At 43.1% G+C, this 15527-nt stretch overlaps 1 protein-coding gene across 1 annotated transcript; it reads right to left on the reverse strand.

Moving 5' to 3' along the window:
• Positions 1–33: 33 nt before the first annotated feature.
• LOC128241112 (uncharacterized) lies at positions 34–15527 on the reverse strand. Its single transcript, XM_052958089.1, has 14 exons — positions 15518–15527; positions 13997–14605; positions 12867–13852; positions 12359–12824; positions 11873–12268; positions 8003–11692; positions 5906–7912; positions 5537–5637; positions 2814–2869; positions 2040–2266; positions 1417–1612; positions 893–1072; positions 477–615; positions 34–165 (listed from the first exon to the last, which is right to left on the reverse strand). The coding sequence occupies exons 1-14, from the start codon at positions 15525–15527 to the stop codon at positions 34–36; spliced, it is 9195 nt and encodes a 3064-aa protein (XP_052814049.1).

The raw sequence follows: 15527 nt of genomic DNA on the forward strand, positions 1-15527 counted from the left end.
ATTACCTTAGTCGATTGATACCATAGATTACGATCATATACTTACGTCAGCTGCGGTGTCGATACGAAGGAAGGAAGGCACGTTTGAGGCGCCAGCTTCTGGTTCTGTCGGAAGGTACATGCCCGCCCGCAGTCGGCCATTTCCGCTAAACACCGGTTCAAATGTCTGTTGGGAGAGAAAATTAGAGAATAAGAAAACAGACGCTCAAGGCTGCGCTTCGGCGATTTTTGTTGACCTAGTTACTATGTTGGAAGCATTTTTTTCATACTCTTCTGTCAGTCAATTAAATCACATATTTATAACAGACTTTTGATAATATTAGTTAACACTAGGTTATAATTAAAGATAGAATAAGAAGCTTGCTGTTAGGGGATATGTATCATGCTCTGGTAGGTTTCTTTGACGTATTCAAATAAACGACGTCTCTAAAAGCCCCTTACCCTCCAACACCGAAGTTGCTGAAGTATTAAATTTACCTCATTGACATGTCCAGGTTGACTGTGGAATCGGCCGTATAGGGGGCTCGTCTTATCGGGGCGTGACCGGAAACTGAGGTCCCTAAGAGTCCCAATCCCTTTAGCCCTCAAAAATTCCCATTCCAAGTCATCAGACAGACTGAAAGACAAATAATATGTGTATATACTAATATATTAATAGATAATAATAATAATAATAATAATAATAATAATAATAATAATAATAATAATAATAACAATAATAATAATTATAATAGTAATGATAATAATAATAATAATAATAATCAGGGTTGACCATTGACTTATTATCATATATAATTATGTTTGAAGCAATCGTCACCAATTTGTAAAAAGGATGCTAAAATGATGCTAACATCCATATATTGTACCCTTAAATGACCCTACGAATTAATTACCTGACGCCGTGCGTCTTTTTATCTCGTCGGCGGCGTATGCAGAGCCAAACAATGATGGCTACAAGAATGAGCAGGAAAGCACTTCCTGTACCCAGAGATACCGCCAACACGAACCAAAGTGTCGCTGTCGTCTGCTCACATTGCGCGCCGTGATACACGTGCCATGATGTCACCTCGCACCTGCAACATACGGGTTATTATTGTTCTATTTTTAGAAATCGCCAAATGTAAAATGTGCCTGTCCTTACTATCTGATTTGCCCGTATCACTCTTTTTTGAAGAAGCAAATTTCCAGAAACGCAATTAAAAGTCTGACTTTATGTAATATATATGCAAACATATGTTTTATTTTGAATGTAATTTATTCAGTCGAAAGCGTCACCCAAGTCAATGTTCCATATACGAATGAACCAGTAAATTAATTTCAAAGAGTGTTTTATCTGAATATGTACCATATATATCATTCACATTCGTGCATTTTTTACCAAACCACTCGCCCTCGTTTATTTGTCATATCGACATACTTGCAAGCCAGTGCATTGTCTTGGAGACCAAAGAAGCACGTGCCATGATCCCCACATAAGCCCTGCCCATTCGGCCCCTCGCATTTGTGTCTGCAAGAGGGTGATCCATTCCCCGCGCACGTGAAATAGTAGGCGGTGGTCGGGCACACGTCTGACCGAAAGTAGGAACAGGGGTCGGGAGACTGTTCGTATGCCTCTGTTAGGAAAAAGGTTTATAAACAATACATGAACAAGATATAAATGAATATTTACTATAGTAATCAATTAGCTGGACGGTTGTGAACGCCACGGATTACATTGTACCGTTTATAGCCATAGCACTCAATATTAGTAGAAATTAACCTATGTAGGACAGTTATCTATTATGAGTTACCGCTCTTATTGATAATATAACCATATTTAAAACAATATGTTGCATGTAAAACTAGATATCATGCCATTTTCTGCCTAATTGATCATGACATGCAGTAAACATATTTCCCAGCGCATCAAGGAGGTCGGTTTGTTAAAAATTGGGTGATCGATTTGATAAAATATTGATTTTAGTTTAATAACCTTAAAACTTCGAGAGAATGGGAAAACAATAACACGAATTGAAGCTGTTTGATATCAAGAGAAGTTACCCTTTTCTCCCGCTATCTCTTCCACAAAGTTGTTGACTCCAATAGCGTCCTCGCTGATATTGATATGGAGGACCTTTGTTAAAAGGTGAGTCAGATTTGTGGCAATGACGTTTCTTGCGACGTTAGTATTGATTCGGATATCTTCTAGTGCCTTCACGGTTTCATGTGCGATCCCTGGTTTCTCTTGTGGCACTGTCGTCGCTATGTGACACCGTATACTTCCTGCACTGTAATGAATAATGAGTGTATATACCTGAGTATACATGAAATATTAAATGGATGAATGAACTTCGATCAACATGTAACACTGCATTTATATTGAATGTATTCGTCCTAAAAACGGAATAGTTAAGAAATGATTTGATACAATCATACAAGTAAATTACTAAATATTGTGACAAATAGGCGCCTTCGTCCATACTTGTTCGCCTTAGACTGGTTTTTCGTTCTACCTAACCATGGTCAATATATAAATAGGCGCGTCTATGATGTTTATGACGAAATTCATGATGTAGAATATCTAAGTTCATAACAAGTCAACACACTATTGGCTAAGTCGACATTGAATAGGGATTATATGAGAGAATGTATTTCAGTCTTAGTGAAGTATTAGCATTTATTTGGAGAAGGATCCGTAAGAAACACCGGCATTGGAAGTTTCCACGAATGTATATTTTCAAGAACCAGCTTTTTAAAATGTACTCGATGATCTTGAATGACCAGGATTTTAATAGCTTCAATTTGAAGTTTTAATTAATAAGCAATAACCTTTACCTGAAAGTGACTGTGAAGTTTACATGTGGAATGTTATTAAACATCGTCTTCATCAGCTGAAATAAATACGAAAGTATGTGTCTAATGTTGATGCAATGCATCAACGATGCGGCTTAGTATGTTGTGTTATGTTCCTAGAATCATTTAGGCCGGAGCCCTGAAAATAAACATTTCCGGATAGTACAGTTGGGCGTAGGTTTTTATGTCATGCGTACGAAGCATTCGGAACACCTCGGCCATTTTATCGAAAACAACCTCGGATGTATGCCGGTACATCTGTTGAAGTAGTTCGTAAAATTTTGAATTATATCATTAGTTAAATGTAGTGTTTTAGAGTTGTATTTATTGATCTTAGTTTAAATTTATTGTCATTGAAGTGTATTATAGCAAACATAATGAAGAATCCCAAGAGTTAAGTCACAAAGTTTAACTGCTAAATAAAATTACTACGCGATCTACTTGCAGCGGACTTAAACGTACCACTTTTTGAGTGTGTAAACCATCCAAATACATCCGAGGTTGTTTTCGATAAAATGGCCGAGGAGCTCCGAATGGCGTACGAAGTACATAGTATTTTCGTCTGAAAAGTAAGTTGCGTTTTTATACTTCCTTTGAGATTTAAATCATAGGGTAATCAATTAAACGTCTATTTAACATAGTTTAAGAATGAAACAAACCAACTTCTTCTGTCTCAGTGAAAGTTATAAAGAATCATTCTGTGCTCCTCCGCCATTTTTATCGAAAACGACATCGGATGTACTGTATGCCACGGGGGCAGGTTGCGTTGTTTTGACACACCACGCCCCCGTCCGTTTTTTTTTTTTTTTTTTTCTCAAATTTTAGTAAGAATATGATGTGGTAACTGTAACTTCTGAAAATTGGCAAAAAAATATTTTTTAATTTTTTTTAAATTTTATTATCTTTGAAAAGGGTGACGACTTGACCCTGAATTTCCATGTATTTGCCGACATGACCCTGTTTAAGAGGCCATAACTTTATCAAATCTTAACCAAACTCTACATTTTATCTACAAAGATAATAAAATAAAAAAAATAAAAAAATAATTTTTTTGCCAATTTTCACAAGTTACAGTTACCAAGTCATATTCTTACTAAAATTTGATAAAAAAAAATTGATAAAAAAAAAATTGATAAAAACATCAGCTGAAGAAATTTGTAAATTTTTGAATTATATCATTAATTAAATGTAGTGTTTTAGAGTTGTATTTATTGATTTAAGTTTAAATTGATTGCAAGTGAAGTGTATTATTGCAAACATAATTTAGATTCCCAAGAGTTAAGTCATAAAGTTTAATTGCTAAATAAAATTACTACGCGATCTGCTTGCAGCGGACTTAAACGTGCCACGTTTTGAGTATGTAAACCGTCCAAATACATCCGAGGTTGTTTACGATAAAAATGGCCGAGGAGTTCCGAATGATAAAGTATTTGACTGTTTACGGGTTTCACCGTAATCGCTTTTGCTTCTGATGATTTCGTGTATTTAATATAAATGTTATGGTTTTAGTATTAAATGTCTAAACTAAGCCTGACCATGAGTAAAAGTGTCCAAAACACTAAGGATCCTCTATGTTAGATTATGTCAACCGACTATCGTACCTTTCTTATATATATCCGCTATAACCGAATGTACGAAATCTGGACGGTTCCTTATCGTCAATGACCTTAATAATAACAAAGGCTTGGGTTCTCATTTTGTTACACGAGTTTTAGGTAATATACTTATTTTTACCCTCGGGTAAAAGATAAAACGCCCGGATTTCAGGTACTTCGTTTTGCTGAGCGTTGTGGAACATTCATCATTTGTACGACAAATATATATCTCCTTTGTTTTGTATTTTTATCTACTGAAAGTGCACATCCAATAAATATACAGCACCATATCTGAGTCATTTCCACAGAGTAGGGATGTAACTGATTAAAATGAGAAGTTTTAGTGTGTATTATTAATGCACCCTGTTAGAACGGCATATTAAAAATGACGCTAAAACAAAAGACGGTTCGCGGATCGGTTGTTCGGTGACTTCAGGCCTTTGTATCTTAATATTTGTGGACCAAATAAGGGATGTGCTTGAATCAGAGAGACGTGTAAATGCTCATTACATGTATTTCTCTTCTTCAAATATTTTAGAATGAAGACAAACACAATATTTCATACACAAATAAAGTCGAGGTTCGGCATCGTCTCAAACGTTCTTTTGGAAAATGTTTTACTCAGCAAATGAAACCTTAAAATGAGTACTTTTCGAACATGAATTAACATAAAACAATCAAACTTTAAACGTTATAGGTTTATTTTACACAGATTTATGGGGCCATGTTTACGTCCGGTCTTGAGCCTGAGTTAAGACTCAAGACTCAAAATTGATTATTTTAATTTCATAGTAAATTTCCTTTTTTGAGAGCGTTGATGATGAAAAATGCTGCATATTTTATAGCAACATTATACACATATGTTTTGTAAAATATATGCAATACAAATGTATGTTTTTTCCCTTTATAAATCTTTATATTATATATGTTTAATCTTTATATTTCTGAGTATGAGTCTAGACTCAGATGTGGGATATTTTGTAAACATTAACCTAGAAGTGAGCATTAAATTAAAGGTGACAATTGATTCGAGCGAGTTACAGAATTTGCTGTGTCTAACAAGTAAACAGTTGAAGGCACCCTTTGTGAAGTAAATGGTGCGATTCTTACCAGACTCCTAAAATTGGCATTAAAGTCGACATCATGACCGAGCTTGTCTGTAAACTCTGCTTGGATCACAAGTGTGAAGTTGAACACAACCACTGCGCTCACTGTGTGTAAGGTGAGAGAGAATTTCACATCAAAGAAAGAAAGAACACAATAAAATAGAAGGCATTTTTTAAACACAACAATTCATTGTTTGATGTAAGAATCAGTAAATCAATAATAGCATGCATGGATCATCTTGGAACACAAAACTCCACATTTGAATTCACTGAAGCTAGTTTATCAAAATACTTTTACAAACGAAGGCTTTAGACCAAAAAAATGTGAAAACGAAAAAGTGTGTCACAACTCATACCTGTATAATATTCTTACCCAAATTTGGCTTCATGGTTGGAAAATTGGTAGAAGGTAAGGAAGAAGTGACCATTGTAGTAGTCGTCGTAGGCGAGAATGTAGTAGCCTTCGCAGAAGTGGAAGAAGGCAAGGCAGAAGTGACCCGTGTGGTTGTGTTGGAAGGCAGGGCAGTGGCTTCTGCAGAACTGGTGGTAGAAATACCAGCAGTGGCCTCTGCAGTAGTGGTGATAGGCACACCAGTATTAGCCTCTGTACTAGTGGCGGTGGTGGTCAGAACCTCAGAAGTTGCGTCTGAGGTAGTGGTGGTAGACGAAATAGAAATCGACTCTGTAGTAGTGGTGGTAGGCAAACCAAGGGTTGCTTCTGAAGTGTTAGTGGTTGATAAACCAGTTGTAGCGACAGTATGAGTAGTGGTAATATAATTAGTTGTGACCTTCGTAGTTGTGGTTGTAGGTAAAGCAGTTATTGCCTCTGTAGTTGTGATGATAGGTAAACCGATTGTGGCCTCTGAAGTAGTGATTGTAGGCACACCGGTTATGGCTTCTGTAGTAGTATTGGTAGGCAAAGCGGTTCTGGCCTCCGAAGAAGTTGTGGTATATAAACTAGTTGTGGCCTCTGTAGCTGTGGTGGTAGGTAAACCAGTTGTCCGCTCTGTAGCTGTGGTGAAAGGTAAACCAGTGGTGGCCGCTGTAGCTGTGGTGATAGGTAAACCAGTTGTTTCTTTTAAAGCTGTGCTGATAGGTACACCAGTGGTGGCCTCTGTAGCAGTGATGATAGGTAAACCAGTTGTTTCTTTTAAAGCTGTGGTGATAGGTAAACCAGTGGTGGCGTCTATAGCTGTGGTGATAGGTACACCAGTAGTGGCGTCTGTAGCTGTGGTGATAGGTATACCAGTTGTGGCGTCTGTACCTGTGGTAATAGGTATACCAGTTGTGGCGTCTGTAGCTGTGGTGATAGGTATACCAGTTGTGGCGTCTGTACCTGTGGTGATAGGTAAACCAGTTGTGGCGTCTGTAGCTGTGGTGATAGGTATACCAGTTGTGGCGTCTGTAGCTGTGGTGATAGGTATACCAGTTGTGGCGTCTGTACCTGTGGTGATAGGTATACCAGTTGTGGCGTCTGTACCTGTGGTGATAGGTATACCAGTTGTGGCGTCTGTACCTGTGGTGATAGGTATACCAGTTGTGGCGTCTGTAGCTGTGGTGATAGGTATACCAGTTGTGGCGTCTGTAGCTGTGGTGATAGGTATACCAGTTGTGGCGTCTGTAGCTGTGGTGATAGGTATACCAGTTGTGGCGTCTGTAGCTGTGGTGATAGGTATACCAGTTGTGGCGTCTGTACCTGTGGTGCTAGGTATACCAGTTGTGGCGTCTGTACCTGTGGTGATAGGTAAACCAGTTGTGGCGTCTGTACCTGTGGTGATAGGTATACCAGTTGTGGCGTCTGTAGCTGTGGTGATAGGTATACCAGTTGCGGCGTCTGTACCTGTGGTGATAGGTAAACCAGTTGTGGCGTCTGTAACTGTGGTGATAGGTATACCAGTTGTGGCGTCTGTAGCTGTGGTGATAGGTATACCAATTGTGGGGTCTGTACCTGTGGTGATAGGTATACCAGTTGTGGCGTCTGTAGCTATGGTGATAGGTAAACCAGTGATGGTCACTTTAGCTGTTGTGATTGATACACCAGTGGTGGCCTTTGTAGCTGTGGTGATAGGTACACCAGTGGTGGCGTCTGTATCTGTGGTGATAGGTATACCAGTGGTTGCGTCTGTAGCTGTGGTGATAGGTACACCAGATGTGGCGTCTGTAGCTGTGGTGATAGGTATACCAGTTGTGGCGTCTGTAGCTGTGGTGATAGGTATACCAGTTGTGGCGTCTGTACCTGTGGTGATAGGTATACCAGTTGTGGCGTCTGTAGCTGTGGAGATAGGTATACCAGTTGTGGCGTCTGTAGCTGTGGTGATAGGTTTACCAGTTGTGGCGTCTGTACCTGTGGTGATAGGTAAACCAGTTGTGGCGTCTGTACCTGTGGTTATAGGTAAACCAGTTGTGGCGTCTGTACCTGTGGTGATAGGTAAACCAGTTGTGGCGTCTGTAGCTGTGGTGATAGGTATACCAGTTGTGGCGTCTGTAGCTGTGGTGATAGGTACACCAGTTGTGACCTCTGTAGCTGTGGTGATAGGTATACCAATTGTGGGGTCTGTACCTGTGGTGATAGGTATACCAGTTGTGGCGTCTGTAGCTATGGTGATAGGTAAACCAGTGATGGTCACTTTAGCTGTTGTGATTGATACACCAGTGGTGGCCTTTGTAGCTGTGGTGATAGGTACACCAGTGGTGACGTCTGTATCTGTGGTGATAGTTACACCAGTGGTTGCATCTGTAGCTGTGGTGATAGGTACACCAGATGTGGCGTCTGTACCTGTGGTGATAGGTATACCAGTTGTGGCGTCTGTACCTGTGGTGATAGGTATACCAGTTGTGGCGTCTGTACCTGTGGTGATAGGTATACCAGTTGTGGCGTCTGTACCTGTGGTGATAGGTATACCAGTTGTGGCGTCTGTAGCTGTGGTGATAGGTACACCAGTTGTGGCGTCTGTAGCTGTGGTGATAGGTATACCAGTTGTGGCGTCTGTACCTGTGGTGATAGGTACACCAGATGTGGCGTCTGTAGCTGTGGTGATAGGTATACCAGTTGTGGCGTCTGTAGCTGTGGTGATAAGTATACCAGTTGTGGCGTCTGTACCTGTGGTGATAGGTATACCAGTTGTGGCGTCTGTAGCTGTGGTGATAGGTATACCAGTTGTGGCGTCTGTATCTGTGGTGATAGGTATACCAGTTGTGGCGTCTGTAGCTGTGGTGATAGGTATACCAGTTGTGGCGTCTGTACCTGTGGTGATAGGTATACCAGTTGTGGCGTCTGTAGCTGTGGTGATAGGTATACCAGTTGTGGCGTCTGTAGCTGTGGTGATAGGTAAACCAGTTGTGGCGTCTGTAGCTGTGGTGATAGGTAAACCAGTTGTGACCTCTGTAGCTGTGGTGATAGGTATACCAGTTGTGGCGTCTGTACCTGTGGTGATAGGTATACCAGTTGTGGCGTCTGTAGCTGTGGTGATAGGTACACGAGTTGTGACCTCTGTAGCTGTGGTGATAGGTATACCAATTTTGGGGTCTGTAGCTGTGGTGATAGGTATACCAGTTGTGGCGTCTGTAGCTGTGGTGATAGGTAAACCAGTGATGGTCACTTTAGCTGTTGTGATTGATACACCAGTGGTGGCCTTTGTAGCTGTGGTGATAGGTACACCAGTGGTGGCGTCTGTATCTGTGGTGATAGGTACACCAGTGGTTGCGTCTGTACCTGTGGTGATAGGTATACCAGTTGTGGCGTCTGTAGCTGTGGGGATAGGTATACCAGTTGTGGCGTCTGTAGCTGTGGTGATAGGTATACCAGTTGTGGCGTCTGTAGATGTGGTGATAGGTATACCAGTTGTGGCGTCTGTACCTGTGGTGATAGGTACACCAGATGTGGCGTCTGTAGCTGTGGTGATAGGTATACCAGTTGTGGCGTCTGTAGCTGTGGTGATAGGTATACCAGTTGTGGCGTCTGTACCTGTGGTGATAGGTATACCAGTTGTGGCGTCTGTAGCTGTGGTGATAGGTATACCAGTTGTGGCGTCTGTAGCTGTGGTGATAGGTATACCAGTTGTGGCGTCTGTACCTGTGGTGATAGGTAAACCAGTTGTGGCGTCTGTAGCTGTGGTGATAGGTACACCAGTTGTGACCTCTGTAGCTGTGGTGATAGGTATACCAATTTTGGGGTCTGTAGCTGTGGTGATAGGTAAACCAGTTGTGGCGTCTGTAGCTGTGGTGATAGGTATACCAGTTGTGGCGTCTGTAGATGTGGTGATAGGTATACCAGTTGTGGCGTCTGTACCTGTGGTGATAGGTACACCAGATGTGGCGTCTGTAGCTGTGGTGATAGGTATACCAGTTGTGGCGTCTGTAGCTGTGGTGATAGGTATACCAGTTGTGGCGTCTGTACCTGTGGTGATAGGTATACCAGTTGTGGCGTCTGTAGCTGTGGTGATAGGTATACCAGTTGTGGCGTCTGTAGCTGTGGTGATAGGTACACCAGTTGTGGCGTCTGTACCTGTGGTGATAGGTAAATCAGTTGTGGCGTCTGTAGCTGTGGTGATAGGTATACCAGTTGTGGCGTCTGTACCTGTGGTGATAGGTATACCAGTTGTGGCGTCTGTAGCTGTGGTGATAGGTATACCAGTTGTGGCGTCTGTACCTGTGGTGATAGGTATACCAGTTGTGGCGTCTGTAGCTGTGGTGATAGGTAAACCAGTTGTGGCGTCTGTACCTGTGGTGATAGGTATACCAGTTGTGGCGTCTGTACCTGTGGTGATAGGTATACCAGTTGTGGCGTCTGTAGCTGTGGTGATAGGTATACCAGTTGTGGCGTCTGTAGCTGTGGTGATAGGTATACCAGTTGTGGCGTCTGTACCTGTGGTGATAGGTATACCAGTTGTGGCGTCTGTACCTGTGGTGATAGGTATACCAGTTGTGGCGTCTGTAGCTGTGGTGATAGGTATACCAGTTGTGGCGTCTGTACCTGTGGTGATAGGTATGCAAGTTGTGGCGTCTGTAGCTGTGGTGATAGGTATACCAATTGTGGGGTCTGTACCTGTGGTGATAGGTATACCAGTTGTGGCGTCTGTAGCTATGGTGATAGGTAAACCACTGATGGTCACTTTAGCTGTTGTGATTGATACACCAGTGGTGGCCTTTGTAGCTGTGGTGATAGGTACACCAGTGGTGGCGTCTGTATCTGTGGTGATAGGTACACCAGTGGTTGCGTCTGTAGCTGTGGTGATAGGTACACCAGATGTGGCGTCTGTAGCTGTGGTGATAGGTATACCAATTGTGGCGTCTGTAGCTGTGGTGATAGGTATACCAGTTGTGGCGTCTGTAGCTGTGGTGATAGGTATACCAGTTGTGGCGTCTGTACCTGTGGTGATAGGTATACCAGTTGTGGCGTCTGTAGCTGTGGTGATAGGTAAACCAGTTGTGGCGTCTGTAGCTGTGGTGATAGGTATACCAGTTGTGGCGTCTGTACCTGTGGTGATAGGTAAACCAGTTGTGGCGTCTGTAGCTGTGGTGATAGGTATACCAGTTGTGGCGTCTGTAGCTGTGGTGATAGGTACACCAGATGTGGCGTCTGTAGCTGAGGTGATAGGTATACCAGTTGTGGCGTCTGTAGCTGTGGTGATAGGTATACCAGTTGTGGCGTCGGTACCTGTGGTGATAGGTATACCAGTTGTGGCGTCTGTAGCTGTGGTGATAGGTATACCAGTTGTGGCGTCTGTAGCTGTGGTGATAGGTATACCAGTTGTGGCGTCTGTAGCTGTGGTGATAGGTATACCATTTGTGGCGTCTGTAGCTGTGGTGATAGGTATACCAGTTGTGGCGTCTGTACCTAAGGTGATAGGTATACCAGTTGTGGCGTCTGTAGCTGTGGTGATAGGTATACCAGTTGTGGCGTCTGTAGCTGTGGTGATAGGTATACCAGTTGTGGCGTCTGTACCTGTGGTGATAGGTATACCAGTTGTGGCGTCTGTACCTGTGGTGATAGGTATACCAGTAGTGGCGTCTGTAGCTGTGGTGATAGGTATACCAGTTGTGGCGTCTGTAGCTGTGGTGATAGGTATACCAGTTGTGGCGTCTGTAGCTGTGGTGATAGGTTTACCAGTTGTGGCGTCTGTACCTGTGGTGATAGGTATACCAGTTGTGGCGTCTGTACCTGTGGTGATAGGTAAACCAGTTGTGGCGTCTGTAGCTGTGGTGATAGGTATACCAGTTGTGGCGTCTGTAGCTGTGGTGATAGGTATACCAGTTGTGGCGTCTGTACCTGTGGTGATAGGTAAACCAGTTGTGGCGTCTGTAGCTGTGGTGATAGGTATACCAATTGTGGGGTCTGTACCTGTGGTGATAGGTATACCAGTTGTGGCGTCTGTAGCTATGGTGATAGGTAAACCAGTGATGGTCACTTTAGCTGTTGTGATTGATACACCAGTGGTGGCCTTTGTAGCTGTGGTGATAGGTACACCAGTGGTGGCGTCTGTATCTGTGATGATAGGTATACCAGTGGTTGCGTCTGTAGCTGTGGTGATAGGTACACCAGGTGTGGCGTCTGTAGCTGTTGTGATAGGTATACCAGTTGTGGCGTCTGTAGCTGTGGTGATAGGTATACCAGTTGTGGCGTCTGTACCTGTGGTGATAGGTATACCAGTTGTGGCGTCTGTAGCTGTGGTGATAGGTATACCAGTTGTGGCGTCTGTAGCTGTGGTGATAGGTATACCAGTTGTGGCGTCTGTACCTGTGGTGATAGGTAAACCAGTTGTGGCGTCTGTACCTGTGGTGATAGGTAAACCAGTTGTGGCGTCTGTAGCTATGGTGATAGGTAAACCAGTGATGGTCACTTTAGCTGTTGTGATTGATACACCAGTGGTGGCCTTTGTAGCTGTGGTGATAGGTACACCAGTGGTGGCGTCTGTATCTGTGGTGATTGGTACACCAGTGGTTGCGTCTGTAGCTGTGGTGATAGGTACACCAGATGTGGCGTCTGTAGCTGTGGTGATAGGTATACCAGTTGTGGCGTCTGTAGCTGTGGTGATAGGTATACCAGTTGTGGCGTCTGTACCTATGGTGATAGGTACACCAGATGTGGCGTCTGTAGCTGTGGTGATAGGTATACCAGTTGTGGCGTCTGTAGCTGTGGCGATAGGTATACCAGTTGTGGCGTCTGTACCTGTGGTGATAGGTATACCAGTTGTGGCGTCTGTAGCTGTGGTGATAGGTATACCAGTTGTGGCGTCTGTAACTGTGGTGATAGGTACACCAGTTGTGGCGTCTGTACCTGTGGTGATAGGTAAACCAGTTGTGGCGTCTGTAGCTGTGGTGATAGGTATACCAGTTGTGGCGTCTGTACCTGTGGTGATAGGTATACCAGTTGTGGCGTCTGAAGCTGTGGTGATAGGTAAACCAGTTGTGGCGTCTGTACCTGTGGTGATAGGTATACCAGTTGTGGCGTCTGTAGCTGTGGTGATAGGTATACCAGTTGTGGCGTCTGTAGCTGTGGTGATAGGTATACCAGTTGTGGCGTCTGTAGCTGTGGTGATAGGTATACCAGTTGTGGCGTCTGTAGCTGTGGTGATAGGTACACCAGATGTGGCGTCTGTAGCTGTGGTGATAGGTACACCAGATGTGGCGTCTGTAGCTGTGGTGATAGGTACACCAGTTGTGGCGTCTGTAGCTGTGGTGATAGGTATACCAGTTGTGGCGTCTGTACCTGTGGTGATAGGTATACCAGTTGTGGCGTCTGTAGCTGTTGCTATAGGTAAACCAGTTTTAGCGTCTGTAGCTGTGGTGATAGGTATACCAGTTGTGGCGTCTGTAGCTGTGGTGATAGGTATACCAGTTGTGGCGTCTGTACCTGTGGTGATAGGTATACCAGTTGTGGCGTCTGAACCTGTGGTGATAGGTATACCAGTTGTGGCGTCTGTACCTGTGGTGATAGGTACACCAGTTGTGGCGTCTGTAGCTGTGGTGATAGGTATACCAGTTGTGGCGTCTGTAGCTGTGGTGATAGGTATACCAGTTGTGGCGTCTGTACCTGTGGTGATAGGTATACCAGTTGTGGCGTCTGTAGCTGTGGTGATAGGTATACCAGTTGTGGCGTCTGTACCTGTGGTGATAGGTATACCAGTTGTGGCGTCTGTTGCTGTGGTGATAGGTATACCAGTTGTGGCGTCTGTACCTGTGGTGATAGGTATACCAGTTGTGGCGTCTGTAGCTATGGTGATAGGTAAACCAGTGATGGTCACTTTAGCTGTTGTGATTGATACACCAGTGGTGGCCTTTGTAGCTGTGGTGATAGGTACCCCAGTGGTGGCGTCTGTACCTGTGGTGATAGGTAAACCAGTTGTGGCGTCTGTACCTGTGGTGATAGGTAAACCAGTTGTGGCGTCTGTAGCTGTGGTGATAGGTATACCAGTTGTGGCGTCTGTAGCTGTGGTGATAGGTATACCAATTGTGGGGTCTGTACCTGTGGTGATAGGTATACCAGTTGTGGCGTCTGTAGCTATGGTGATAGGTAAACCACTGATGGTCACTTTAGCTGTTGTGATTGATACACCAGTGGTGGCCTTTGTAGCTGTGGTGATAGGTACACCAGTGGTGGCGTCTGTATTTGTGGTGATAGGTACACCAGTGGTTGCGTCTGTAGCTGTGGTGATAGGTACACCAGATGTGGCGTCTGTAGCTGTGGTGATAGGTATACCAATTGTGGCGTCTGTAGCTTTGTGATAGTGTACCAGTTGTGGCGTCTGTAGCTGTGGTGATAGGTATACCAGTTGTGGCGTCTGTACCTGTGGTGATAGGTATACCAGTTGTGGCGTCTGTACCTGTGGTGATAGGTACACCAGTTGTGGTGTCTGTAGCTGTGGTGATAGGTACACCAGTTGTGGCGTCTGTAGCTGTGGTGATAGGTAACCAGTTGTGGCGTCTGTACCTGTGGTGATAGGTAATACCAGTTGTGGCGTCTGTAGCTGTGGTGATAGGTATACCAGTTGTGGCGTCTGTACTGTGTGTAGGGTATACCAGTTTGTGGCGTCTGTAATGTGGTGATAGGAAATACCAGTTGTGGCGTCTGTACCTGTGGTGATAGGTATACCAATAGGATCATTTTGAACAATTTAGTTCATAAAATACTAATTTTAATTACTAAGATCAACTTGAGAACAATTTGAACAACTTTGGCCAACTAAAGAACATTTTGAACATCTTCGGTAAACTAAGGAGCCATTAAGGTTAACTAAGCAGCAATTCAGGTCAGCGAAGGAGCCATTTAGTTTAACTAAGGACCAATTTAGGTCAACGAAGTTGCAATTCAGGTCAACGAAGGAGCCATTTAGTTTAACTAAGGACCAATTTAGGTCCACGAAGTTGCAATTCAGGTCAACGAAGGAGCCATTCAGATAACTAAGGACCAATTTAGGTCCACGAAGTTGCAATTCAGGTCAACGAAGGAGCCATTTAGTTTAACTAAGGACCAATTTAGGTCAACGAAGTTGCAATTCAGGTAAACTAAGGAGCAATTTAGGTCAACTAAGGACCAATTTAGGTCAACGAAGTTGCAATTTAGGTAAACTAAGGAGCAATTTAGGTAAATGAAATTGCAATTTAGGTAAACAAAGGAGCTTTTTATGTCAACGAAGTTGCAATTTAGGTAATCTAAGGAGCAATTTAGGTAGACTAAGGAGATAAACTAAGGAGTAATTTAGGTAAACTTAGGAGCAATTTAGGTAAGCTTACGAGCAATTTGAACGCGTAAGGTCAACCCAGGAGCAATATAAACAACTTTTGAATACTAGTGTTCATACATGGTTTAGATTATATTTTTATTGTGTAACATATGTAATACAACAACAACAATAACAAAACAGAGGAAAGAAAACAATTACAAACATATTTCATAAAAAGGAACAGAAGTTTTATACAATAGTAAGTCGTCCAGATACACATTTGAATACATACATATTTTTAGATACGATTCTCCCTTGTTTACATCTTTGCAT

The sequence above is a fragment of the Mya arenaria genome, chromosome 7 (genome assembly GCF_026914265.1).
Source record: "Mya arenaria isolate MELC-2E11 chromosome 7, ASM2691426v1".
NCBI classification, from domain to species: domain Eukaryota; kingdom Metazoa; phylum Mollusca; class Bivalvia; order Myida; family Myidae; genus Mya; species Mya arenaria.